Source organism: Corvus cornix, chromosome 20, assembly GCF_000738735.6.
Source record: "Corvus cornix cornix isolate S_Up_H32 chromosome 20, ASM73873v5, whole genome shotgun sequence".
NCBI classification, from domain to species: Eukaryota; Metazoa; Chordata; class Aves; order Passeriformes; family Corvidae; genus Corvus; species Corvus cornix.
The window spans coordinates 8,705,366-8,732,167 of NC_046349.1; the positions used below are offsets into that span (position 1 = coordinate 8,705,366).

A 26,802-nucleotide genomic window follows, 5' to 3' on the forward strand; every position below is an offset into this window, starting at 1 on the left:
AGCAGCACCCATCTGCCTCACCCTACCTGCAGTAAAACCAGGCAGGTTTTTAAGGTGAAACCACACACGTTAGAGCAGTGCTGTGGGAATTCACAGCCTCCTGGGAGTTGGAACTTCATGGAGCTGGGGACAGAGTCCCTTGCCATGCCTCCCAGCCCTCCAGGACATGGGGAAGTCCTTCATGTCCCCTTTGGGCCTGGTGGCTTCCTCAGAAGCTAAAATGCATAAAGTTCTATTCATTTTCACCCCACACTGCCCTGCCTCCTGGGCAGGGCCATGCATCCCTTCCTGGTGTATTTTTAGGGGCTCTCCATGACTCTCTGGGTTTGAAGAATGGTTGGATGGGTTTCTTACATATTTCTGTAGCTCTGTGGGGTTTTGTTGGGCATGATGGGGCTCCCTGTGCCCCATCTCCGTGCTCCCACACAGGGCTGTGGTCCAGTATTGGGCTGTGCCACTGCAGGAATAATCCCTTCCTGTTTTCCCGTATTCCTGGTGCCTTTTAGGCCTCGGGCAGACAGCCTGGATGTATTTCCTGGGGTAAGCTTAGGCCTGTATTTCGAACACAGCAGCCAGCCTCTTAATCCATCATAAAAACCTGTTGGGAGTCCCATTGTTGTGGTCAGTAATTTCTCCTTGGATTCATTCCCAGTGTGTGTCTGATTGGTTGCTTTTTCCCTAGAAATTTATGAACCAACTTCAAGATTTTGTCTAAAAACCCCAAAACAACAAAAACCCAACAGAACAGAACAAAGCTGTTTTCCAATAGCATTAAACCCACCCATTGAAACTCTCCCTCCCAGTACCCGACCTGCTGGCTGTACCTTTGCAGCACTGCCTGGGATCAGCTACTGGAGAGGATGAGGATGGAGCTTGGCCCAAAGTCCACTGCAAAATGCAGGCATTCAGGGCTTATTTTCAGTGGACTTTGACAGATTTTACTGCTCTTTGAAACACTGAACTTACCATGCAGCCAGACGTGCAGTGACACCCTTTTGATTACCTGGTACTCAACCCCCTTGTTAAAACCTGTATTTCCATGGAGCTAATATGCAGGAAGAAATCTGAGCTAAAGATCTCCAGAAAGGGCTAAATAAAACTCTGGGGAGGAGAAAGAGAAAAAAAATGTAGTTTGAAGAGCCTGCTTATCTTGAGTAAAAAGCTAGGACAGATTTGTAGCTGGGTCGCAGCAGTTCTGCTGGCTGCTGCTGTGGGTGCTGCTCAGCCCCACACAGCAGTGTCACCCTGGCCTTCCTTAGGCATGGATTTCTCTGCACTCCAGCTTCTCCCTTAAATCCCAGCTCCTGTTTGAGCACAGATCAAGTGAACATCACCTGGGCGAGTGAGCAGTGGGTGCACCAATGGATTCAGCCCTCAGTGAAACTCCTTTTTTTACCAAAATAGCAGTGAAACCCTTCTGAGTTTATTTTGAATGCTGTCAAATAAATAAATAGGATTTTAAAACAACAAAAAAAAAAAGGGAGCAATTGTATGTTCTGGCTGCAGCTTGCATCACTCACACTGTCCATCTCTCTTTGCCTCCCCACTTCCCCAGGCCAGCTGGCAGGCACTGGCAGCTCTGTGCTGGTCCTGGCGCTGCTGCAGCCATAGCAGCACGTCAAGCCCAGCAGCCCCTTAAGGCCATGGCTGCTGACATGTGGCTGCAATGCACAGTGTGGTTTGGAAGTGGGCTGCAGGAACACAAAATCCCCCTCTCTGGTGTCCGGGGATGATCTGCAGTCACCACAACCTCGGCATCCTTTCTGCTCAATACTGAGCTGCTTATTCCTCATAGCAGGAGCCTGCGCCTTTAGCTTGTCTCTCTTTCCAAGGCATCTCTGGAAAGGCTTGGCTGATTGATATGAGAAAATTGTTACACGTGCCTTGGAGGAGCTCACATGGCTCCAGAACATCACTCCAGTCACTGCAATAGAGCTACTCTGACTTGTTTGGGGAAAATGTGGTGGCCTCTGAGAGAATTCCAGATTTCATCTTTAAATTCAAAACGTGACAGGACAAAATTTTGAAATATTCACAAGGCTTCTCTGTGTGCAGGTGTGGTTTGGGTTGTGATGCACAAGTGGCTTGGTGCACCCAGGCACCCCAAATAACCTGTTCTGTATCAGCCACTGGATTTATTGGAAAAAAATCTGCTCTTATTGTCACTCATGAGAGCAGGGCCTTGATTGGAACTACAATCATATATTGGTCCTCACTAAAAAATAACCAAACCCATGGGCACATCCTGCCCATTCAGCAGCCCAGCCCAGGGAGTCTCTGGCTGGTGGGGCTGAGGGCTGTGGATGTCCCATGGAAGGTCTCTGGGAGGCTCCCACACTTTCCCTGGCCCGTGGTGCCCATTTGCTCTCGGAGCAAGGTGCCAGCTGCCTGTCCCCGAGGGTGACACGGGTGTGCCGTGGCTCCTGAGCCAGCCACAGCGGGAGCCAGCTCAGCCCACGCTCCCGTGCTCACCTGTGAGCTTGGCCACAGCATCTGCTCCCGGGGACACACTTCGTTCATATGCTAATTTTCTTTATTCTGTTTCTTTTCCCCTCTCCTCCACCCCAACTTTCCCCCCTGTTTTTCTTTCTCTTACCCCTTTGGTTTTCTTTGGTGAAAACACTTGAAAAGCACGCAAACGCAAACGTATGGTGCCTCCAGGTATGAAGTGCATGTGACTCTGAAAGTGTGTGTCATGTCACTCCTTGTTCTTCATTTGGGACTGTAACATGCAAAGCCTTGAATTAAAAAAAAAACCAAAAACCAAAAAACAAAAAAAAAAAAAGAAAGAAACCTTTCAAGATGAGTTTTTTTCCAAGGAATGAGTGAAAGCCCAAAGCAGACGCGCCCTCCTGCTGCTACTGACTAACCCCCTGCACCTCCATGTACATTTTAGCTATTGGTACACACAAGTGTTGGGAAACTCTGCCAAAATGACGATGTAAGGAAGGAGAATGGGAGCGCGCTTAATAAGCTTGCTTTGTTAAGGATGATTTCTTGATGGTCTCCCCCAATCCATGCAACACTTAACAAGAAAACATCCCCAGTCATCTTCCATTTCCCTCTGCCCTCACTCCCTTGTGTTCCCTCTCTCCAGCCCTCTTCTCCCATCCTTCATTGTGTCATGTATCTGGCTCTGTGCTGCAGGAGTTGTGCCCACCTGGTAACGCTGGCTTTGAGTTTGCTGGTATGGTGGCACCACAGGGCACATCAGTGGTAGCACAGATTAAAACCTCCATAGCAGCTGTGCCTGCTTTCGAGGGTAAAACCTGGAGAAGAGAAAGATCTGGGATGCCAAACTGATATGATCATTCATTTCTTCGAGTAATCCAATCTGATTTTTGGGGAAAGAATGCTTCATCTCAGCAGGACTTTTCCATTTCAGTTTTTAGTTCCAAGGACCACCTAGAGCTAAGCAGTTATTAGCCACAGTTATTCAACCTGGGACTTAACCTTTTGGGATCAATCCCAATGCAAAGTCCTGGATATGGCTGTGTAAGATTTATGATAAATAATATTATCTCAGGTTCTGCAGAAAGGAGTAGATTTGCAAATCACAGGCGTATTTTATGTAAGATGGGTATCTGAAGGTGTAGTCAAGTTAATATTTTAAGATAGGGAATAAATGACTTGCATTTCAAGACTGCAGGCCAAGCTTTGTTCTTAGAGCAGTTTAAATCCTCACTAGATGCAGTAATGCCACTAGAGCTGATGTGATTTAGTGTCTGATTTCGAAACCTGATTCCAGTTTTCACAGATGCAAGTTTTACAGCCTTAGTAAATCACATTTACTGCTCTGTGTGCTTAATTTATAGCAAATTGCATGAATGAACTGCAAGTATAATATTAAGAATATATTTTCCTGTTGTGCTGAACATCAGCCTGTTTTAAGAATCAGACATTTTTCTACTGCTGGGAGAGGAATAAGTATGTGCCACTTCCGTTTCATTTGTTGTAATAAAGTATCTTATAACCTTCATAAATGTTCTCAGTCATGAAAAATAGCTTCAGCCAGAGACATAAAGCCATGGTTAGGGCAAAAATTGGCAGCTCATAGGAACTCCAGCACTGCAGGGAGGCTCATTTAGGTTCCCATCCCATTCCAGCACCCATCTCCTTGTCACTGCCTCCCTACTTGTTCATACTGGGACTGTTCCAAAAAATCATCGTGGCGTCCGTGTGCGTGCTGTGGTGTGTCTGTGTAGCTCCCACTGTGTCCTGTGCTGCTGCCCTCCTCGTGTCGTGGGGTTCTGGTGGTGTCCTGACCTGAGGCATGATCTCCCTCCTGTCCCCAGTGCTTGAAAGTTGTCTGTGCTCCCAGGAACAGCGGATCCGCCTTTCCCTGTGGATGTGGGAGCCGGCACCCGGAGTTAGCGTGGCCTTTCTCTGTGCTGTACTGGGAGGGGTGATGGAGGCAGCTGGGGGGACCTGCAGCAGCTCAGAAGTGTTGCTGTGGTGGGTGGCATGAGCTGTGTGTGTCCTGTGGTGTGCAGATTCCTCACCCAGCTCCCCCTTAACCGGAACGTGCTTTCCTTGCTAACCAGTGACACACGGACCAGGAGGAGAGAGAGAAAACGTGAGGACCCCCAGCCAGAGGTTCTTTCTGCACCTGGCATGGTGGCACCTGCGTCCCCTGTGCCCTGGGCACACACCAGGGCAGGGTGCTGTGCATCCGTTCCACAGCAAAGCTCAGTTCAAGAACTATGCAGAGTTCTGCCTTTTTTTTGTTTTTTAAGGTTCTGGAGAAATGGTGTGGTGGAGTAGCTGTTCCCCAAGCTGCTCTTGCAGTGACAGGTTAGGCTGAGCATTTAGTTGAGATTAAATTTCAGGTCAAGTATATGTATAAGTTTTCACCCATTTTTAATAATAATTATTTCAGTAAAATACTGCTTATTTCCACCTCATGTGTACCAGGCCCATGAACCAACCACAGAAATGGTGAATTTCTGTGTTTGTTGTGTGTCTGTACTACTCATGGAAGCATCTGTGGTGGCCCAGGAGGTGGCCACCTTCAGCACACTGCAGACCATGGGCTGATGTAAAAGACATAGTTCCTTTTGGAATCCTGAATCCTTCAGTCTTTTGAGCTAATGAGCTCCTCAGCTGAGACTTGCACCAGTGAGAGCCCTGGATTTGCGATCCCAGCTGGAGAAAGCGGGGCAATTGTCCTGTGTTCTGCTGGGTATGGACCTCCCTGAGGAGTTAATTCACCAAAGAAGAGTAGTGCACCCTTCATTACCTGAAGTAATGAAGTACACTCTGAGTACACTCTCTGCTGGATTTTGTGCACCACCTCTCCCATCCTGGAACGCATCTCCAAACCCTACGGTGTGTTTGAAGGGAGCTGACAGCCCAGCACTCGTGCACGGCTCCACTGCATCAAGGTCAGCTTCTTCCTGATGTCTAGAATGAGGAGGATCATTAATTCAGCAGATCAGGATGTGCTTTTCTCTGGATGGAAGCGACAGGGGAGCTGAGCCAAAATTTTTCAGGCCTATTTTTACTCTTTTCTCCATACTTAGAATTGGAAAATTTTCTGATTGCCTCAATCTTGTGAACACAAAATCTCTGCTGAACCGCTGTGGGTTTGAGGATAAGTTTTGTGCCTGCAGAGAAGAGGCTTTTCCAGTTGAGTTGTGTTTTTTTAGTTAAAGCGTGAAACTATTGGTCTCATAATGGCTGAAAAAGTGTGGGCATGAATATCTCTGCCTTTATTTTATTAGAAGCCTCATTTCTTACAGTCTCCCCCTGACACCTCCAGCCTGTGTTTCTCTTGGTTGGAAACCTGGCTGGGAATATCAGTGTTAAATATTTATGGAGCAAGCCCTGGTCTCCCAGGGTCTCAGGGAAGAACCCAAAAATGGATGTGGAGCTAATTCAATGGCTTTTAGCACAAATGCAGGATAGGCCACAGGGTGTTTGTTCATTGGATTTTTAATTCTTAACCAGGATTGTCAGGTCATTGTCAGGTTTGGGGTTCTTTTTGTTTGTTTGTTTGTTTTGGTTTGTTTTGGTTTTTTTTTACTGAGAAAAAAAGGAAGCCCCGTGGCTCCTGGAAGGCAGTGACACAAGGTTTTGCCTCATTTTGGGGGAAAACCTGACATGGACAGTAGGGAATTGGTTAAATTTGACCCAGGAGCACACTGCTGTTTCTCCTGAGATGCTCCCAACCCCAGGTCTTTATTTTCTCTGTTCCACAAGCTGCTCCTTCCCATGCCTTCCCACATTCCCAAGAGCAGCAGGGTTGAGTTTGAGTTTTCCTATTTTCCCCCAAAGCTGGAGTTTCTCTCCATTTAGCAATGCCAACCTGCCAGACTACAGCTCTGCCAAAACACCACTGGGCTGCCCAGGAACCCTGGCAGCTGCTTGGTTTTGGGGACGTTCAAAATCCAGTGGTGCAGACAAGTTTCTCTCTCTCTCTTGCTGTCACTTTCTCTCTCTTACCCCACTGCTCTGCCTTAGGACACTGTTGGAAGTAGCAGCCAAACCCCTCTCCATCCTTCCTGAGCTGTCCCCCAGCTGCAGTTGGTGGCACAAAGCTGGTTCTGGTTGAAAGGATGGGGCAGCAGGGGAAGTTGCCAAGATGGGAGGCTCTGGAACCAGTTCTGTCTGGATACTAATGCTCTTTGTTTTCTCCCTCTAGACTAATCCCTCCTCTGAACCAGCTGGAGCTCCTGAGGAACCTGAAGAGCAAGTCGGGACTGACATTCAGGTTAGCAGCAGAGTTAAGAGAGTTTGGAACAAACACACTTTGCAATATTTTTCTTCTTTTTCTTTTTTATTATTTTTTTTCCTTTCTGCCTTTTGCATATGGACGTCCTTGAAGATGAAAGAGGTTTGACAGCTGGTCCCCCATGGGTCACTCAGTCACCTCCTCCCTGCCCCTCTCCCGTGCTCTACATGAATTCCTTCAGCCTAACTTGGCTCCGGAGCAATGTCACAGTGCTTCACTGACAACGCAAAGTCATATTCTCAAAGGGGCTGATGGAGGTAGTGATCCCAGTTTTCCTCTGACCTTTCTGCTCCTCACCACACTCAGAGGACACTCAGGCCCATGATGTGTTAATTCATTCTCTCTTCCCTCCAGTGAGAGCAGGCAAGGTTGCAGCAGTGAGAAATTTTTGCTAAATTAACAGTGGCAAGGTTTACACGAATCCCCCAGAAGAGTGGGAGTCCTGCACCTTCACCCTCTGCTTGGGAGGGATAATTCTTGGGGTTTTTAAGCAGTCAAGGCTGTCCTGTTGGTGAATGGGGAGTGTACAGACCCTGGGAGGGATGGAGAGGTGCCAGTGTGCATCGGGGCCAACTGGGAGGTGTGGGCTGGGGCCTGCCCTGGGCTGTGTCCCTCTGCAAAGGATAGAGCCCTGGGTCAGACCGAAAACTTTAAAATATGAGTATTTGAGCTAGTGACTGAGGCTGGGCCTCCAAGCTTTTCTGAGCAAGAAGCAGAGGGGGGGAAAAGAGATTTTTATTAGTCTCTCCAGGCTGCTGCCTTTAACTGAGGGAGAGGAGTCGGGCTCTGTGCAGGTCTCAGTGGTCACTGCTGAGCAGTGGCAGGGCCAGGGCTGGTGCAGCATCATGCTCAGAGGGCACCTGTGTTAGGGGAGGCAGAGCTGTATCTGCTGAGAAACACGGTCTGCTCCCTCTCTGGGGGGCTGCAGGAGCAGGGCTGATCGAGGCCCCACACTAAACACCATTCCTGAGTGTAGGAGTTGTGAATCGGAGCAGCTGAAGGCAGAGCAGGTTTCCCTCATTGCTGGAGGGAAATGCCACCATGATGCCTGGTCAGTGAAGGTGAGAGGTTTTTTTCAGTGTGGCCTCAGCATGGCTTGCAGTGTCCTGGCTGCCCTTTTGTAGGTGTTCAGCTCGCTTTGTCCTCAGTGATTTTTCAGAGCAATCCAGTTTTGGATCTCAATAGGAAACCGCAAACACGGATTGTGGTGTCCCACTCCCTCCATGTGGCCTTTGCCAACTACTTGAGTAAAGTAGCTGCCAAAGGCTCTGGAGGCATAAACCCCACCTGAGGTGTCAGGATGCCGGGGCAGGGGTCCATGCTCCTTCCCACCCATGTCCAATCACAGCACCCGGCATGAATCCGTGCATTCGGAGATCTGACATGAGCTCTGTCCCAATAGCCAGGGAAGAAAAGCGAATGCAGCAAGGTCATGGGAGCTGTTCAAACCCTTCCCCATGTGCAGAAACATGAGGGCAGTGCGTTTCCAAAGGAAGGGGGCCGCTCTCTGAGCCTCTCAGAAGTCCTCCTGTGCTCACACAAATCACACAACCCCCAAGTGTCTCAGTCGTGCGTAGGCACAAGGATGGGTTGGGATAAATTCTTCAACCCTGTGCGTTGTATGTGTCTTCTCTGAGGTTGTGTGAGTCTCCAGTGATCTCCTGTCCGGGCCAGAAACTCCAGGAATTAAGTGCTCCTTTCCCTTTCTTCTGTCCACAACTTCCACTTAGTTGTATTGTTTGGTATTGTCGTTTCGTTATGTTTTAACAGTGAAGCAGCAACATCTTTTGCCACCTGACACCATGCTAATGTACTATTGCTTCTGTTTAAAGGAAAGAGCAGCAGCCCGAACCATCGCCAAGGTCTGTATCACTGCCAACACGCCATCCCCATGCATTCCCTGTAGATTTCTATGTGTGTGCGTGTGTGTACCATGTTGTGGCACCATCGAGGGAAGCATTCCTAGGTATTACCGTGCTTTTCCTGTGCTGTGCAGTCCAATGTATCTACGTGTATGCTGGACCTTAAATCATATCTTCCTTCCAGTCTACCTCGGGCTGGAGCTGCAGGGTAGCGAGGCTGGGGGGGTGCAGGGAGTGGTGGCAGCACGGGTGGAGCTGGCAGACACTCACGGGGGTGACAGCAGGGGTTGGGTTTACGCTTCTTTGTTTCATTTCTTTGCTGGGGTTGTAGCTGAGTGAGTCGGTATACCGCAGGCTCAACGCGTGCCCAGGGGCAGGGGACGCTTTGCCCGTGTCCCTGTCACCCGTGCTGGGCAGAGGTGACATGGGGAACATGAAGCCATCGCCAAGGCGCCGCGTTAGCGACTTCTGCCGAGCTCCTCTCGCTGCAGGGCACTGCGTGGACCTGCTGCTCCGTGGGACACGGAGCGCTCTCTGGCACGGCGCGAGGTGGCATGGCAGAGACACCCTTTGTCCACCCCGTTCCCTGGGGAGGAAGCACATTCCCTGCTTCATCTTCCCTCCACGCCTCGAGCCCACGGTGCAGAGCGTGCTCTGGATCGTGGCGAGCACTTTCCAAGGGCAGCCGCAAATCTCACTTGTGGTAGAGCTTTTCTCCATTCGCAGCTCCCCGGGAAAGCGACAGGGCTGGTGTTTGGGATACATTTAGGACACTCTTCATCCACTTAGAAGTATTTCATTCTGGGATTTTTTTGTCCTATATTTTCCAGTTCTTTTAAAAAATAATTCTGGAGCTGAATGTCTTTTTTTTTCTTGGCTGATGAGACACAAACTGATGATCAGCAGAGATCATCTGCTTGGCTTTCAGATCTTCCATCTCATTCCTCAAAACACAGCTTACAGCCTAAATTTTGTAAACAATGAATACATTTTCAGAAGTACAGCTAGAGCCTGGCATTCTGCAGATGTACCTCTCTGCCATGCCTCAGCTTATAAGAGGCCAGAAACTAATTTTTCCTTGGCATGAAAGCCAACCAAAGATATCTGGGTAGATATAGTGCTGATTAAAGGGTGGAAAATTTCATCTTTCCTTCCTTCCTTCCTTCTCCCTCTCCCCCCCCCTATTTTTTTTCTGTCATTCATTTGAGCTTTTCTTTGCAAGCAGAACCTTTGTAGCACTCCATCTACTTTCCTGCCAAATAACCCAAATCTCCAAGATCATGTTTCAACTATCCAGATTTTTTTTTTTTTTTTTCTGCTTGAGGTCTTAAGTGTAGCTCAAGTGAAGGCAGCCTCCATCCAGCATTATTAAAGCAGGGAGCATTACTTGGGAAGGGCTCTGTGAGAGCAGACCAAGGCTGAAATCTTGGCCACCTGCCTGTGGCATCAGGAGGGTCAGAATTTCATCCCAGGATCTGGCTGCCCCCCTGCCCTGTCTCAGCCAGTGATAAACTTTGGATGCATCAAAGGGTAAATCCACATTTCTTACAGTGCAACGAGACAAAATCCCTGCTCAGCCCCATCACCTCCATAGCCAAGAAAATCTGAGGCCTGACAGTCCCTTGCAGGGTTACACCAGCCAGCATCCCTGCAATCACAATAAATAGTCTTATTTCTGAGTCACTAGCCTTATTTTTAATTTTTGAATCTCAGTCCTGCCTTGCAAGGTTCATATTTATTTACTGGAAACCTTAGGTTGTGTACAATATTTCTTCTTAAAGGTTGCAGGTTTTTCCCTGTTCATTTTCTACTTCCTCAACCTTATGTCACAGAAAGAAGTAAAAATAGTCCTTCTCTGTCCTTTTTCAGAGCATTTTTTACTATATACCTTCATCAGAGTCATTTCCAAGTGCTGTTTCCTGCTCCTGTGGTGCATCTGTCTCTTGTGACACCGATGGGTTTTGTTGTTAAACCCCAGCCCAGGAGGACTTAAGCTGAGGGTCTGCAGCTGCTGTGCAGAGCTTTAGAGTTTATTCCATATCGTTCAGTTCTGCTGCAGGGCAGCACCAAAGCTCCTTCCTTCTGTTCTGTTAGGACAATACCAATTCTCCCTGCTCCCACTGTCCTTTTCCTTCCATCTGACAATGTCTCAGACCTCAGGAAGGATTCTTGTGTTCAGGGGGGCCCCAAACTGCCTATTTTCCCCAACAAAATTTTCTGGGTCTTTTACATTCACATCCCAAATCTGCCACCCACTCTAATTTCCAGCAGCCTCCCGGTGATGCTCAGTGTGTCATCCTGCCCTTAGAAAAGAGAACTCATCCTGTTTCTCTGCCCACCTGGCAGTTAATCACCCACTTGCTGATGATGCTTCACTCAGGAAGCTCCTGGGGATGAATTGTCTCTCTTAGCAGACCCCAGCTCCATACTTCCACTGCTTCAGCTGGGAAAGGATTTGCCACTTTGCATTTCCATTGCTGTGAGGAAATACAGCCTTACACCTGGAGGTAGCTGGATGTTCCTCCTGTTTTAGTGATGTGTAGGGAGTGGCTGATTTCCTATAACCCTCTTTCCACAAGAGATACACCACAAAGTCCTGGCAGCAAATGGAATAGAAAGAGCTTTTTCACTATTTTTCACTTTAATATATTTTAATTTAGAGAAGGGATGCTGGGAATGTGCTGTGCAGGACAAGCATTGCCTTGTGAGGTCAGGGAGCATCCCAAGCATTCTGCCAGTGCACAGGGTGGCTGTCAGGGTCCTGCCCTGTGACCCCAGTGCTGCTGTGGCCCTGCTGATTTCTGCCCACTCAGCACTGGGAGAGCTGCTGCCTGGGCTGAGAGGACATGAGGAGGTGATGGGGTCAGTGTGGCAGAGGCTTGGGGTCACCTGGAATTTCTCATGGGTAGCTTTTGATTCAGTCTTAGCATAAAATGGGACAGCTGATCTGAGAGTCAGGTTACGTCCTTTCTCTATGGTTTCTGCTTTGTTTTTCCACCACGAGCTTGTCTGCATCCACATCCAAGTGCTGGGAATGCTCTGTGCTGGCCTGCTTGGGGGCCAGGGGCTCACGTCCCCCAGGTGGAGGTGGAGCCCAGGCTGTGATGAGCAGAAGAGATGCTGGTCTTTTCCTACATGCTCTGTACCTCTTCCCCCCTCTTTATTTTCCTCCCTTTAAGAAACAAATGCTTTCAGAGCCTCCTGTTGCCTGTCACTCTGGGTGTTGTGTCCACCCTGCCCCTGCCCTGGCCAAGCAGTGCCACCTGCTCCTCCTCAGGCTGGCTGTGCTGCTGGGGCACTGGGACCCATCCCACGTCCGAGACCATGCTGCTGCTGCCATGCAGGGTCCAAATACAAGTCCACTCTCCCTCATATCCCCAAGGAAGGGGGTCTACTCTGTTCTGGGGCTTTTCTCACCCCTCGTGCTGCAGAAAGCCAGCAGATCAGAGTGATAATGGGGGGGTGATTACTCTTCTGTTAATCAGGCTGGAAATTAGCTGTGGCATCTCATTTCTGTTTGTTTTGCTTTGATTGTAATGTCAAAAAGACAGACACATGGTTAGCCAGGGCTATGGAGGCTCCTGTATGAAATGTGGGCTTCAGATGCTCTTCAACAGATGGTTTGAGAAACATCTGAAGGCATCCACAACCACATTTCTTCCTTTCCTTTCAAAAATACAATTGGATGAAAAGATAAAATTAATGAACCAAATGATCATAATAATGCATTCATATCAGAGAAAAAGAAACAGAAGGATTCCAGGGAAGTGGGAAGCTAAAACTCAGATTACTTTGTCCAGCATGAGTTCAGTGCTGTAGGTAATGAGAGTAACCTCTTTGAAAGGTTGTTCTCAGCTGTGGTTTGTCCTTGGCCCCAGTGAGCTCAGCAGGACCTTGGCCATGTTCTGGGTGAATGCTGGGCTGGGTCCCCTGTACCGTGTGTGTATATCTGTGTGTGTATCTCTCTCTCAGTGTGTGTATGTGTCTGTCTGAGATACACACAACCCCAAGATCTCTGTTCAGGGGTGTGATTAAGGCTTTTGTACGCACTGGAGGATGCCTTTGGTTGACTCAGTGGGCCCCTGCTCATCCAGCCAAGGATGTCCAAGGTGTCCTGAACCTCTACTGCCTATGGAAACCGGGGTCAACCATAGGAACCCCATGGGCCACATGGGCTGGTGTTTGGCCTTCTAACCAATTTAACTGGTGTCAGAGACTCATGCTGGGACTGACAGTAATCTGGAAATAATCAGTTGCCTTTAGGGGAGCGGATTATTTGCACGGAGGAACTGCATCTTTCTGGAGGGACTGCAGAGGAGACTGAGGAGAGAAACCCACGCGTCTCCCTGAGGCTCTGCATGCTCAATATCCCACTCCCACGCCAGCTCCAGGACAGCCCTGGTAGCACCACCGGCCCCTGGGGCTACCTGGGGATGCAGGGTCCCATTGTGGGCACCTGAGGAGTCCCCAAGATGCTGAGGGTGGTGTCAGCTGAGCTTGCATGGGGTGCTGTGCCCATGAGCTCCTCCGACTGCTGAGCTCAAGTGTAAAACAAGATTGGGATTTGATGCCCTTCAGCCTTTCCAGTCTGCCCATGAATTCGGCAAGAGCTGCCTGCTGGTGGTTGGTGGCCTGGTGGGGTGATGGGGCCACGTCATTCCCCTTCCACAGGTAGAGGGCTGCTCCATGGCGTGGAGGACCCTGGTCCTGGTGGGGATCTCTGGCAGGGCAGTGCCTGAGCAGCCATTTGGGATGGAGCTGTGGTGGTGCCTCCTCAAAGTCAGCAACTCCCCACAAGTGGTAGGGCCTGTCTAAAAAGCATTACGAAAACCAGATGTGTGAACACAGATGTTCAACTCCCTTCCCATAAGGGACTGCACCACACCCTGCTTTTATCTTTTTTTTTTTTTTTTCAATGCCAGGCTTAATAGAATGGTATTTCCCATACAAAAAGTGCAAATAATTCACAGATTAACTAGCTCTCTTTGTGAGTGGGGTTTTTTGGGGAAAAAAAAAAAAGAAGAAAATTGAGCTTTTTGGATATTATTTGACAAAACAAGTTACAGTTTTGTCTTTCCATGGTTTACACAATTTGAAAAAACTTATGGGTTTTTTTATATATTTAGAGGAAGAACAGAGTATTTTTTGTTTCCAATACAGACGAAAAATCTTCCTGCAGTTAATTGTAGATAAACTGACACCACCAACTCAATGAGCAGAATGCCTCATGTCTAATAATTAAATTTACTGACCACAGTGAAACAAATTTCAGAAACCCTCTTGATTTTTGATTTTTTTTATTTTTTCCTCACTTAACACTCAAACAGAACAATCCTGTCATGAACCCGGCCCTCAAAACACCTGTCTTTTAAACCTAGAGTCCATAATCAAAAGTTTCCTGTCTGGCATTTGCTTCCAGGTCTAATTTTTACTCTCCCCTCATTTCCAGTAAGAGCAAACCGTGCAGAGAGTCACTATGCGGATGCTGCTCAGGAAACTCTAGGTACCACGGGAAATGCGTCGCACGAAACTAATCAAAAGCTGCACGGCTCATTCTCCCTCTACCCTGCTACCACCCGTTCTGATCACTTCTCTGCTTAATAGAGGTACTAGATGAGTAAAAAAAGGTGGAAGAGCCTCCCTGCTGCCCGCCCCGAAATTAGAGCCTTCCCTGGCTGCCAGTTGTGCAGAGCACATGAAGCGAAGAGATGAGGATGGGGAATTTGGGCTGGGCGAGCCAAGCCAGTGTCTGCTCAGCAAGGGAGGAGGCCAGGAAATGAAGTTTAACAAATGATGGAAAATTAAAAAAAAAAAAAAGGAAAAAGAGAGAAAAGAAAAGAAAAGAAAAATGAAAAAATTAAATTTTTTTTAAAAATACCCTTTCCTCCCTGTCGCTCCATCCCTCCTCAAGGTCCAGGGAATCCTTGCAAATTGACTTGCACTGTACAGCAATGTCTAGTTAGTAGCATGAGAAATACCAGCTTCCTGCCTCTGCTCAGTCACCATTCCTTTGGCTCTCTGACCATGACAAATTGACCTTTCCTAGTCTGGTGGCCTTTGGAAGCCACAGCTTGCCTATCTAGCACCTCTACTACGCAGCTAGAGAAGGACTAATCTCAGCCTGTCCTGCCAGACATAGGGGACACGGGCTCCCCTGAGCGTTGGCATTGGCCTTGTGAATGGTTCTGTTTTTAGACCCCGAGGGGGACAGACAGCTTTACCTCAGGGCTTTGTACGAGCAGGGTTTGCATCTTTTTCATCCAGTTGACAACTGCTAGGTGTTTTCAGGGACTTCCCAACGAGCATCCCTTAGTGCACCCATGGCCATATACACAGACACGTAGATCCTATCTTATTTGTGCATAAATACTTCCACACCTGCACTAGAAGAGTCTCTGCCCCCACCCCAGACACTGCTCCTCAGCAGCAAACATGCACCTTCTTGATCTCCCACTGCCCAGAGTTTGCATGCTGTGAATGCTGGCAGGGGACCCCCCGAGCTCCTCGCCCCGCAGCCAGGCAGGTGGGCAGCCCAGGAGTGGCAGGGCACTGAGTGATGCCGCATGTTTGTGAACTCGGATTTTTGCATGCTCTTTTTTGGAGTCCGTTTTAATTCTCAAAATCACCAGTCTCTGTATCCCTCAGAAAGCCAACAAATGACAGCTTTGAAAGTATAAAACTGCAGCTCTAACAGTATATGTATCTCTGATTTTCTTCATTAATTGTTTCAACCTGTATCTTTTCTTTTCTTGCTATTTTTTGACCTGCTGGCTATTTTTATTCTCTGTCAGTCTAGAGGGTAGGGCTCATGGCTGAGGTTTGCATGTACCAGGTGCTCAGAAGTAGAGTGGTAAATCCCATCTCTGAATGGGTAACAAAGAGGAATGGGGCATGATCTAGGGCTCATAAAAAGCAGTTTCTCCATGGTAGGAAATCCTCTACATCTGGATAAAAAGCCTGAACCTCTGAGTCAGCCTCCTGCTACATATTTGGTGGTGCTGTGGCTTTCCTTGAAGGTTAGCCTTGAGAAGTGTGGGTAAATACTCGGTGATCATCAGTTGCACAGGCAGCATTTCACGACATTTCCAAATGGCAAAGATTTGGTCAATAGCCTAGCTGAAAAAATGATCCTGACTTCTGTGGTGTTTCCATTTGCCAGGTGAGGTTGTTTTATCTGTGGAGGTGTAGTGTGAGCAGGGACTCCTCCCCAGAGAAAGCCTTTTCTCAGTTGCTTCACACTGAGGTTGTTTTTGGCAGAGATGAAAATGAGCAGTGCTATTCGTAATCTGGTCTCTCATCTGTCCATGTCTGGTTCTGTTTTCTGGAAAATCAGCCACTCTGATCTCAATGTCTTCCTTGCATGTCTTCCTAGGCATGGATTTTTAATTGCTAAAGCAGTGTCAATTTTTTTCTGTTTTCTACTGAATTCCTTCCCACTGTGGTCCTCATTTCATCTCCCCCATCTTGAGTTCTGCAAGGGAAAGGGAGGATGGAAAAAAGTGTTACCTCAATATCTTCTTAATCTGCTGGAGCCCCTGAAAAGGAGGATGACAGACTGTGGTTCTTCCAGTCAAAAAGGAGTCTTGGACTTTGGAATAGCTACAAGGGCATCTTTGTTACCTGCATCCATCCTGAGTATAGTGTTACACACCCTGTGCTTTAGTAAAACAGTGGTTTAACTGTGAAGGGACGTAAAAATAATTCAAATGTCTTGTTTCCCTGGACCCTTGGGTGCCTGCCAACAATCCCCACTGCACAAACTCTTGGGGCAGGTGCCAGCACTTTGATGCAGCTCAGGCTGAGTGCTAAAAGCCTTCATCTAAGATGCACATAAGGAAATAACAGCAAACCATGAGGCAATCATGGAAAACTCAATGTAGGTAAATTAATAGGAAACTCCTTAGAAGCTGTGGTTTCTTAATGTACTAAACCAATGATCTTTAGTTAATAAATGCAATAACACATTCATTTTTAGGCAGTAATGTAACTACACCAAGCCAGGTTATCAGCTCTATCATATTGTGCTTTGTAAGAGACTTTCCTGACACACTCAGAGATGAGGGCACCTCACAGTGGGAAGAGGTGGCACCCAGAGCAGTGAGGGAAAGGTGTTTGCAGAGCCCTTGACTGGCCTGTGGCTCTGGGTGGAGCAGATTTCTTAAAGGCTTGTCTGGGAATGATCAGCCAGCTCAGAGGTGCAACCTGGCTGCTTTGCTTTGCTCTCAAAATGCAGAACAGCCGAGCTGGCAAACAGTAAGGCTGGGAGAAGAGGCAGGATGTGGCTGATGTGGTGTCTGACAGCACCCAGCATCAGTTTGGGAGAAGAGGGCTGTGAATTAGGAAGAGATGGGCGATCCTAACAGAATGCTGCAGAATAGCAAAGGTTACAGACATGAGTCTGGCTCCAGTGTCCCTTCACTCACCCAAGGCCCTGTGCTTTTCCGTGCTTTTGTGGTGGTGCAACTCCAGTCTTTGCCATCGCAGCATCAGTGGCTCCCATCCAAGTCTAGCACTGTGGTTGTGGATGAGGAAAAGGAGAGGGATTACTCACCATGACTTGATCACTGGCTGATGTTTTGTTTCCCTTATGCCCAGGTTTCTCTGCTTCTAGAAACTCCATTCTCTAGGCTGAATTCACCTTTCAGCAACGGCTTTTCTGAAATCACTGGAGACAAACCAGGCTTGAGCCAGGCCCTCTCTTGCTTTCTGTTTTAGTCATGGCAAATTTTGCATACACAGTTTTATTTTCCTTTCCTTCATGTCTCCAGTAATTGGTTTCTGCCTCTTATTCACACCAGCAAGCAGACTGGAGCCCAGTGATAGTCGCAAAGGCCATCATTCACTCCTGGCACTCCTGCCTGGTTTTAATGAGTTGTTCTCATATGCCCCGAGCTCAGCACAAACTCTTGATTTAAAAAAAGCCCTTCATTTACCAACAGGAGACAACCTTTTTCTCCTGGCCACAGCTTCTCAGAAGAGTGAGCACTAATAATGGTTGAGTTTGGATGCAGAGATGGATCTGAGTCTGTGCTAATCCAACTCATTCTGGCTAGCCGAGAAGGAAGTGAAGTAATGGCTCAAGCACAGTTTAAAATCAATGACAAGACCTTACAACTGATACTTTTTATTGATCCAAAATTACTGCTAATGTAATCAGTCCACATTGCATTAAAAGTGCTGATTTGATACTATAGAGAACTGGAACGAACCCCAAACCAGAGGGTTTCAAACAGGAGCTTAAACCCCTGGCATCCTAAGGAAGCTGATGGCAGCTCATTTTGAAGGTCAGTTCTCTGCTGAGTGCTGGCCTGTTGGACTTTACCAAAATGCAAAGCCCACTAAATCAGTGAACATCATCCAGTTTCTCCAACATGGACTCTCATTTTTTGACTGGCAACAGAGAAAAATCAGCTCAGTTTCTATCCTTTGTTAAATTCAAGTCAAAACGTGAATATTTATAAACCGTCCCCAAAGTCAGCCTGGAAAGGCGATTTTTTGCTATCAAATCTTTTTGTAGATGCCACCTGGAGTGGTTATGAGGACCTAGAATTAAATCACGCCCTCTTAGGCTATGGTGGCTTCCCCTAAGCTGTGCCTCTGGTTGCAAAGCCGCAGTTCCCTTTCCCTTCCTTCCCCTGGCACGAGCACAGCTCCTGCCCCGTGAGTGTCCATCCGTCCCTGCTGTGTGTGTGGCTGGGTTCCTGCTGTCCTCACGTTCATGTCACCAGCACGCCCCACTCAACTGAGGCTCATTTACCATCCTGGAGTGACATCCAAACACCACCTCTCTGAGATACTCTGAGTCCCTCTGCATGACTTTCTGGTTGAGTGAGAACATGATCTTGGATTAGCTGACAACATATATCCCTATGTATGTCTGTATTTCTTTGGGATTTTTTTCCTACCGGCTCCTGCAGACCCCAACAGCATCCTCCTCTGCAGGGATTGTACTTGCATGTGATTCCAGGTGTCGTTTCCAATGAGGCGATTGCATGGCAGAAGAAAAAATTCAGTTAATTGTTCATGGTGTCTCATGTCGTCTGTGTTAAAACAGAGAAGTTACATCAAGTGTTGGGTTTTTTTCCTTAGTGAGTACTTGGGAACAAAACCCACCCAGATCTTAATTGTTCATCAGATTTCTACGAGGTTTTTTAATGTGTTGCACCTCATGCTGTCAGGCTTGAAACTCTTTGCTCGTATCCCTCACCAAGTTCAACCCTTTATTTTTTGCTTTTTGTGATTCCTGCAAACATTTGTAGCACATTTGTTGTGGGAATGGAAAAGGGGCTCCAAGGAAAAGGCCCTGCTGTACTCAGTGAAAGGCAACTGGTTTTATGCTGGGATTGGTGATGGGAGAAACTCAGCAGAGGATAGGGCACAAAGAGATCGCTTTGAATCCTGAATATGGCTGTGTTGCTAATGCATTTTTATAAAACTTGCTTTTTAAAAAGGTAATTCAAAGTAATAGTACTACTGAAACACAGTGGATTCAATAAATATTATTCTGTAAAATCAACAAAAATAAAGAAAAAAGATCCAGTTGGCCTGTTTAGAATCAAAAGGCAAAATTTCAATCTGGTTTCTAATCCAAGAAACTCAGAGTGAGAATTTCTTTTAAACCTTTGGCTCACTATGTACAATGGTTTTGGTAGCATTAGTAATTAAGGCTTACATCCAGAAAGGTGTTTAGGCACGTGCGTGTTCCCAGATTCCCATGTGGATTTGTACCTCTGACCTGGATTTCAGCTCTGCTGAGGGTCTGTTGATCCCATGGCTTTCAGACAGACCCCTGCAGATGGGCACCACACTGGAAATTCAATCCCCAGCACTTACCTGAATTAAAATTCATCTTTAATTGGAGTAATTCTGCCTTTTTTAATTTGGTCATGAGCAAATTTTATTTTCTCTCCAATCCATCTTTCAATGTGAAATTGCTGCTGAACTCATGGCCGCAGCCAACCCTGCCCTGCAGCCCAGGGGATGCCGTCCCCACACAACTCTGCAAAATGCTGCCTAAGCACCTTTCTCTCCCTGTAGATGTTTGTTGTCTCTCAATGTAAAGTGACTTTGTAAAAATAGCACCTTCTTACCTGGCAAATCTGCTCCCTGAGTGTCCTCGAGTCACATCTTCTTCCCTTGCTGGCCGGAGCTGGTGTCTGCTCCTGTCAGCAGGGAACAGCCGGCGGCTGGGAAAAGGGAGCAGCGTTTTGCTTTGCTTCAAAACCAGCAGCCAAGTTCTGATTGAAGAACCTCATGCCAGTTTTGAAGGCAAAGAAGGACTGCGTGGCTCTGACTTTTAAGTTGGTGTTGCTGAAAGACACAACAAAAAAAAGCAGGTCTTTGGTTGGTGATGTGGAAATTAAAATTTCTGAAATGTTCTTCCCGCAAACTGAGGCAGAGAGTTTGCAGCAGAATGATAAGTGGCTGCTGCAATGGTACAGAGTGTTGGGAATTAAATCCCTGTCTTCACTCAATTTTGATACACCTATATATAAAATACTGGCTATTTGTGCAAGTACCTTGCACTGATTGTCCAGCCTCTAATGAGTGGAGTTTAATCATCGATTGCTATCAAGAAAATATGAACTGATCCCAAACTATTTGCAGTCTGCTTTCCCCAATGCTGTCTCTATAAAGTTTGTGGTTTCATAAAGATTCACAAAATCTCTTTGTTCTTAAATTTTCACATGAAAATTCCATGTCTTCATTTGGGTGAAAGGCTTTAATTGCAAATTTCAGAATTTGGAAACCAATTAGAGCGGGGCGGTCACTATTTCCCAGTGAGATCATCTCTGTTTCTGGGGAGAGCTTCTTTTCCAACCATAATTGCAAGGATTCTAGTAGGAAAAAAGGCAATAAAATGCCATATTCTGGAGTTTTAAAATTTTGCTTTACATGTTTATGACACCCATAGCAGTCCTCCAGGGAGATGGCAGATAGCTTTTAGATGGAATTTTTATAGGATACAAAGGAGTTGCACAATTCAGCGTTTGTATTTATGTGTTTCAATATGTAACTGGATAAAGAGGAGCTCTTTGGAATACATAAAGGGGGCAGATCATGTTTGAAGAGGGAGGAAATACAGGAGCTGAAGAAAGGGAAAGGACAGATCTGAGCACCAGAAGTGAAGTGTTTACACAAAAATTCTAAGATAATGGTTTGGGGTTTTTTTATTGGTATTTTCTTATTAGTCATAGTGTTTTGGAAGGCAGTTGTGAAAGAAAAGCTTCCTAACTCGTGATCGGAGTCGATCAGTGATTTAAGGAATCATAACCTCATTGTTAATGTCATTCTGTCCCACCAGCCCTGGCATCCCATGAGGGGCTTCTGTTTAAGTCCTCATTATTTTCTCTCTCTTACGAATCATTCCCATTTCACTCATGATGACGGAAACATTTCTACAATGCTTTCTTTAAAACAAAAATAAAAATAAAAAATACATATTGGAAAAAAGAGAAAAGCCAACAGCAAAGCTACATGTCACTGCTGCTTGGAAGTGCTCTTGGTTTCTAATGGCTGGTGGGGAAGGACTGCGTGGTTTCCAGAATGACTCCTCCTGCTGTCTCCTTTTTGTCTTTGTTTCAACGTGTTTCTCTGAACAGTCAGAAGGTCAGTTTGAAAGATCGTGTCTTCTCCAGTCCCCGCGGTGCTGGCACCAAAGGGAAAGGCTCTCCACAGGCTCAGGGCATCAGGAGGTCCCCCAGCGCTGACCAGAGCATCGAGGACAGCCCGAGCAAAGTGCCCAAGAGCTGGAGCTTCGGAGACCGCAGCCGAGCCCGGCAAGCGTTCCGCATCAAGGGAGCGGCGTCGCGGCAGAACTCGGAAGGTGAGGGCTTGGGGTGCTGTGCTGGACCCCAGATTCCCAGCTGGCCCCCACATCCTCTCCCTCCCCACATAAGAAGGGAAGAGCTGCCAGCCAAGATGTTGGAACTCCTTCCCCTCCCAGTCTTTTAGCTTGGAGTAGCCTGAGCAACTTGATCAAGTTGAAGATGTCCCTGCCCATTGCAGGGGGTTGGACGAGGGGGCCTTTAAAAGGTCCCTTCCAACCCAAACTAGTCAATAATGATTAGAAGAGGCAAGAAAACCCCTTCTGATATCCATGATAATGTTTATATTTCTGCACGTAAGGATGGGGAAAGGAGAAAGAGTCAGGCATTGAGACAAGAGGAAATAACCTCAGGTTGTACCTGGGGAGGTTTAGGGTGGATATTAGGAAAAATTTCTTCACTGAAAGGGTGGTCAAGCCCTGGAACAGGCTGCACAGGGCAGTGGTGGAATCACCATCTTGGAGGGATTAAAACCACACCTAGATGTGGCACCTGGGGACATGGGTTAGTGGTGGGCTTGGCCATGTTGGGAGAGTGGTTGGACTCAATGAACTTAGAGGGCTTTTCCAACCCAGATGATACTGGGATTCACTGATACAGAGATGGGTGAGAGCTGCAGTTGGCTCTGCTGAATGTCACCTTAGCACATCCTGGGAAACGCTCTCATTTGGATGCTCAGCAAAGGCTTTTCTGCTGCTTCCCCTGGGGTTGCTGTTTGTGATCTGCCTCATCTTTCCTTGAGTGGCACTGGCACGGGAAACAGTAACGTGTTGTGTTTCTCCTTCCCTGTCCCAAACCCAGAAGCAAGCCTCCCTGGAGAAGACATTCCTGATGAGAACAAAAGCTGCAACTGCGAGTTTGTGACGGAAGATTTGACACCAGGGCTGAAAGTCAGCATCAGGGCAGTGTGGTAAGAGAGGGAGAGGGGGGGATGCGGTCCAGAAGAATAAATTAGAGAGAAAAATGAGAAGTGTAAAGCCCAAGAAGTGCTGGCAAATGCTGACATGTGTGTGCTGCAGACTGTTTTTCCCCTGGGTGGCCTGCCCTGCTTTATAGACAATTTTGCCAGGAAGGGCAATTTTTGCTTAGGGAAGGAATAAATGGAGAAACAGGAAAATCCCCCGCAGGGATGCATCCAAATGACCATTTTCACCATCTCTGAGATTTACTGCTGACATTTATAAAAGTGGTGCGGAGAGCACATGCACAGATGACAGTCCAAGGGGCATCAGGGACCCCCTGTCGCAGACAGGGCTTCAGCCACCAGCCCCCGCAACCCCCTTCCCCTCTCCTATTGCTGCATCCTCTCTCAAATCCACAGGGTTGGGATTTATTCCATTTTCCTTACAAAGCAGCTCCCTGTGGTGTTTTTTCTCCACCATTAAGCAGGTCAGGCTGCACCCAGGGACTGTGTTATGATTTTGCTCTCTGTCTCCTGCAGCATTATGAGGTTTCTCGTCTCCAAGCGCAAGTTCAAGGAGAGTCTCCGGCCCTACGACGTGATGGATGTCATTGAGCAGTACTCAGCTGGGCACCTGGACATGCTCTCCCGGATTAAAAACCTTCAGGCCAGGCAAGAGACCCCTCTCTTTGCTTCATTTCCCACTGCTTTTTGTTCATTGTGGAGGTATTACCGAGAGAGACACTTTCCTTTGCAGCTACAGATTATTGTTTTCCTTTCTAAGAAAAATCCTCAAGGAAAACATCAGTGCTTATGGCTGGAACTCACAGGGACAAGCAGGACAGGGACTGCCACTAAAACACCCTTACTGCCCATCACAGGACATACAAAAATCATGGCTCATCCTCCTGCTTTATTTTGGGAGATTTTTCATTATGGTATATCCCATAGGAAAGGCCGGTGGGTATTTCCATGGTCCTCCAGGCAGGGTGCCAAGGTTGCCCCAGTGTTAAGGCTCATGTGGGTTATTTGGTATCTAAGACAAAATTTGGTGTCCTGGCTGTGGCCCTGCTGCCACAGACACAGAGAGCAGGGAGGAGGCAGCAGCTGCCTCCCACTGTTGGGATGCTAAGCCACTTGAGGAGGAATCCCTCCTCGGATGGTGCAGTCTGCTGAAAATCCGTGCAGATGGGAATTTCTCATCCAAGCCCACCGACGTGGGTGGGGTTTAGCTGAGCTGCATTTCAGCTTCTGTGCTCAGATTTTAGGGAGAGATGTGTTCATTTTAATAGGAGAAGGAATGTGGAAAAGGGACAAATGGAACTGAGACGGTTCCATTTTTTTCATGTTTCTCCTGGAAGAAAAAAAAACCCCAGCACATAAATTTGATTCCTTGAACAGAGGATCAGAGTTTAACCTTTTAGCCTGACCACTCCTCCCTCAGCCCTGATGGGGAAAGCAGACCCCAAGCCTCCAACACCCCCGGCTGTGTTGGCTCAGCAGAAGTAGCACCAGTTCTGCTGAGCTTGAAGGACACCCAGAACTGTGGCACGGCTTGGCCATGGGCAATCTCCAGTCAAAAAAATACACCATTTGCTTTTACACTTGGAGAATGAAATTGCTTCCCTTGATGGCTGTGGCAGCCCAGATTCCTCTAGAAGGCATTGAGGAAGTTTTCCTTTAATTTCAAACCCATCTAAGTCCCTGATAGAGTCAGCAAATGTGAAGAAAAGAAGTGTTTGTGTATGCAAACAGCTGACATGAACCCCAGGAATGAAGCAGGAAAATTGTCTTGGGAAAAAGAGGAATCTCTGTTCTGCCATGAATCTCTCAGACACCATTTTAACTCTGCTATTTTTGATACTCAAAATGCAGAGGTAACTTTCTCAGTCCTGCTGCACACTGTGCTTTTCCCAGAAGGAACATTCTCCCTTGCTATGGAGACCAAAATATCCTGGAGAATTTCCTCTGTGTGAGCCTCTCACTCCTGTTCAGTACAAATTCAGTGATCATAGATCCAAGATGTGTAGCTGAATATAGAGGGGGAAGAGGAGGAGGAGGGGATTGAGATTTCCTAACTTTAGTAACCTGAAACAAGAGGCCTCCAGGCCGCCTCCGCAGTGGGTACTGGGCCATCAAGGTTGTCATCTCCGCTGGCTCCAGGTGGAATCCTGAGTCTCCAGCAGCCTGAGGGCTGCGGCAGATTGCCTCACCACCCATCCAAGTCTCCCAGTCCTTCAGGGGGATGTGCTGAAAAGCCAAAGCAGTTTGGTTGGCTGCTTTTTTGGGAAGGCTGGGGTAAGGAATTGCAGCTTTCAAAGCTGAGGGATTCTTCCCTCAGCTGTAGCTGTGGGATTGCGAGGATGAGGTTCTGGGGATGGACAAGGCCACCAACCATCCTCTCACAGAGAAGCCAGGAGGACCAGGAGCTGCTTCAAAAACATGAAGCACCTGGATTTGGGATCCAAGACTACCAGGCAGCTTCAGTGGTTTCACTGTCCCCACTGAGCAGGAGATCAGTGATGGTGATGGGAGCAGACCCCTTTGGGGCCACACTTTGGGCACCAGCAGGTCCCATGGCTGGTCACCTGCCCAGTACAACTGGAAGGACCCCCTGTAGACAAGGCCATGGCCGATGTTGGACCCTGCACCCATGCGATGGATCCCAGGGAGGAAGTCATGGGGCACCTTGGAGAACAGATATTTTAATCTCCCTTGCCTTCATCAATCAAAGCCCTGTGTTCTCCCTGCCAGCTCAGCTCGGCAGGGCTGGCTCTGACCTCCCCTAGCCAGGGCTTTGGTGGATTAAAGCTGCATCCAAGCCTATTTCTGGGGTGTTTACATGCACTTTCCTCTCTAATCAGTAAAGCCTCTGTCTCTGTCTGCAATGTGCTCTTTTCAGCGTTGTGTTCACATTGTCTCGTGTTCCATCCTGACACCTTGCCAACCATGGATGTCTCCCATTCATTGAGTTATCCAATCCTGCAGCGTTCCTCGCCGACTCCCAGCAGCTCATGCTTCCCTGAACTAGCTGAGGATGTGTTCCCTAGCACTGGAACTGAAAGGAGAATGAATATATGTTGTTTCATATCCAGCCACCTCAATGGGATATTACCTCACATATGCAAATATATTCCAGAGGGTAAAGCATGTTGCCTGTTATATCTGGGGCGGGGGGAACTCCTGATGATGTTGCAGTGGTGCCTAAATCTCCAAATCTTACCCTGAGGTGGGTAAGACTCTGGTTTTTCACCAACAACCAGGTGGTAGGAGAGAGCCTTCTGTTTCCAGCAGAATATATTTTCAAATTCTCTCTCTTTCTCTCCCTGTCGTTCTGTTTTTCAGTTGTTTCTTTCTGCGACTTTTCTCTGACCAACTTTTCTCTACGTGTTGCTTCATTATGCATTTTGCTGGTGTCTTTTTTCTTATTTACTTTGCCAGGATAGATATGATTGTGGGTCCCCCACCCCCTTCAACTCCCCGGCATAAGAAGTATCCAACCAAAGGACCCATGTATTCTTCCAAAGAGTCTCCCCAATACTCGCCTAGGTTAGGATTCACCAAAATGCCGCTTTCTCTGGAATTTTTTTCATTTGCTTTATGTCAAACCCCTTTCATGCCAGTTATATGACGGCATTTCTCACTTAGCAGTGCAGCCTGCTAAATCATGACTCACGAGGGTTTGCTGCTCTGGGTGTGCTCTGATTTGCCTTCAAGCCAGAGGGGTACAAAAAAGGGGATGTTCGTTCAGTCATCAATAACCATCAGTTCCTTCAGCGAGCCTACTTCCTATTTTCAGTCTTCTTTGAGGTGTTAGAAAGCTAAATTATATCTTTTCCAAAAATCTCATATTTTATCAGGCTGTCTTCAAATGTAAAAGGTGGAATATTTACCCACAAAGCCAATGTAAAGTGAATAATCCACTTCCTAAAGAATGACACTGTCCACACACAAGCAAAGGAGCCTTTGCAGCTCTTTGGACAATGAAAGAAGTTTATTTCAGTGGGCAAAGTAAGAATGAAGTGTTTTGTAGCTGATGAACACAATGGTCTCTATTTCTTGCTGGTGCCACTTTACTGACCATGGAGGAAAAAATTGTGTTAAAATACTGCAACCATGGGACTCATATTCCAAAAAATACTAAATCAATCCTGATTTTCCAAGCAAAAGGAGCAGGAGTCAAACCCAGCCCTCAGTCACACAGCGAGAGATTTCTCATTAAGTTCTCTCCTTAAACAAGACCATATCTGAAGCTCATGCCATGAGGAATATATTCCTACAAAAATTCCCATTTTAGGGCATTCTGAGATCTCGGCAGCAAGGCCATGAGCTGGGTTGTATTTTTTCTCGTTGCATTGAGACCACTGGAGCCCAAGGCAGGTATAAATATTTGCTAGAAAGTCAATTTCTATGCAGAAATAGTAGATGATTTTTAAATGCAGCAAGCTTAGCCTTAAATATTTTTTTTCTAAATATATT

The 26,802-nt window shown here is 47.2% G+C and overlaps 1 protein-coding gene across 18 annotated transcripts in view; it reads left to right on the plus strand.

The window, feature by feature from the left end:
• Nucleotides 1–26,802, plus strand: part of KCNQ2 (potassium voltage-gated channel subfamily Q member 2) — a 74,929-nt gene that overhangs the window by 31,961 nt on the left and 16,166 nt on the right. The window contains exons 9-16 of one of the 18 annotated variants that reach the window (XM_039563375.1): nt 2,632–2,661; nt 6,644–6,712; nt 8,566–8,595; nt 14,045–14,098; nt 21,198–21,421; nt 22,224–22,332; nt 22,864–22,995; nt 25,765–25,872. In XM_039563375.1, the coding sequence (XP_039419309.1) occupies nt 2,632–2,661; nt 6,644–6,712; nt 8,566–8,595; nt 14,045–14,098; nt 21,198–21,421; nt 22,224–22,332; nt 22,864–22,995; nt 25,765–25,872 (756 nt within the window). Of the gene's footprint in view, nt 1–2,631; nt 2,662–6,643; nt 6,713–8,565; nt 8,596–14,044; nt 14,099–21,197; nt 21,422–22,223; nt 22,333–22,863; nt 22,996–25,764; nt 25,873–26,802 lie in introns of those variants that run through there. The other 17 variants (XM_039563376.1, XM_039563379.1, XM_039563386.1 and 14 more) reach the window with 17 other exon arrangements.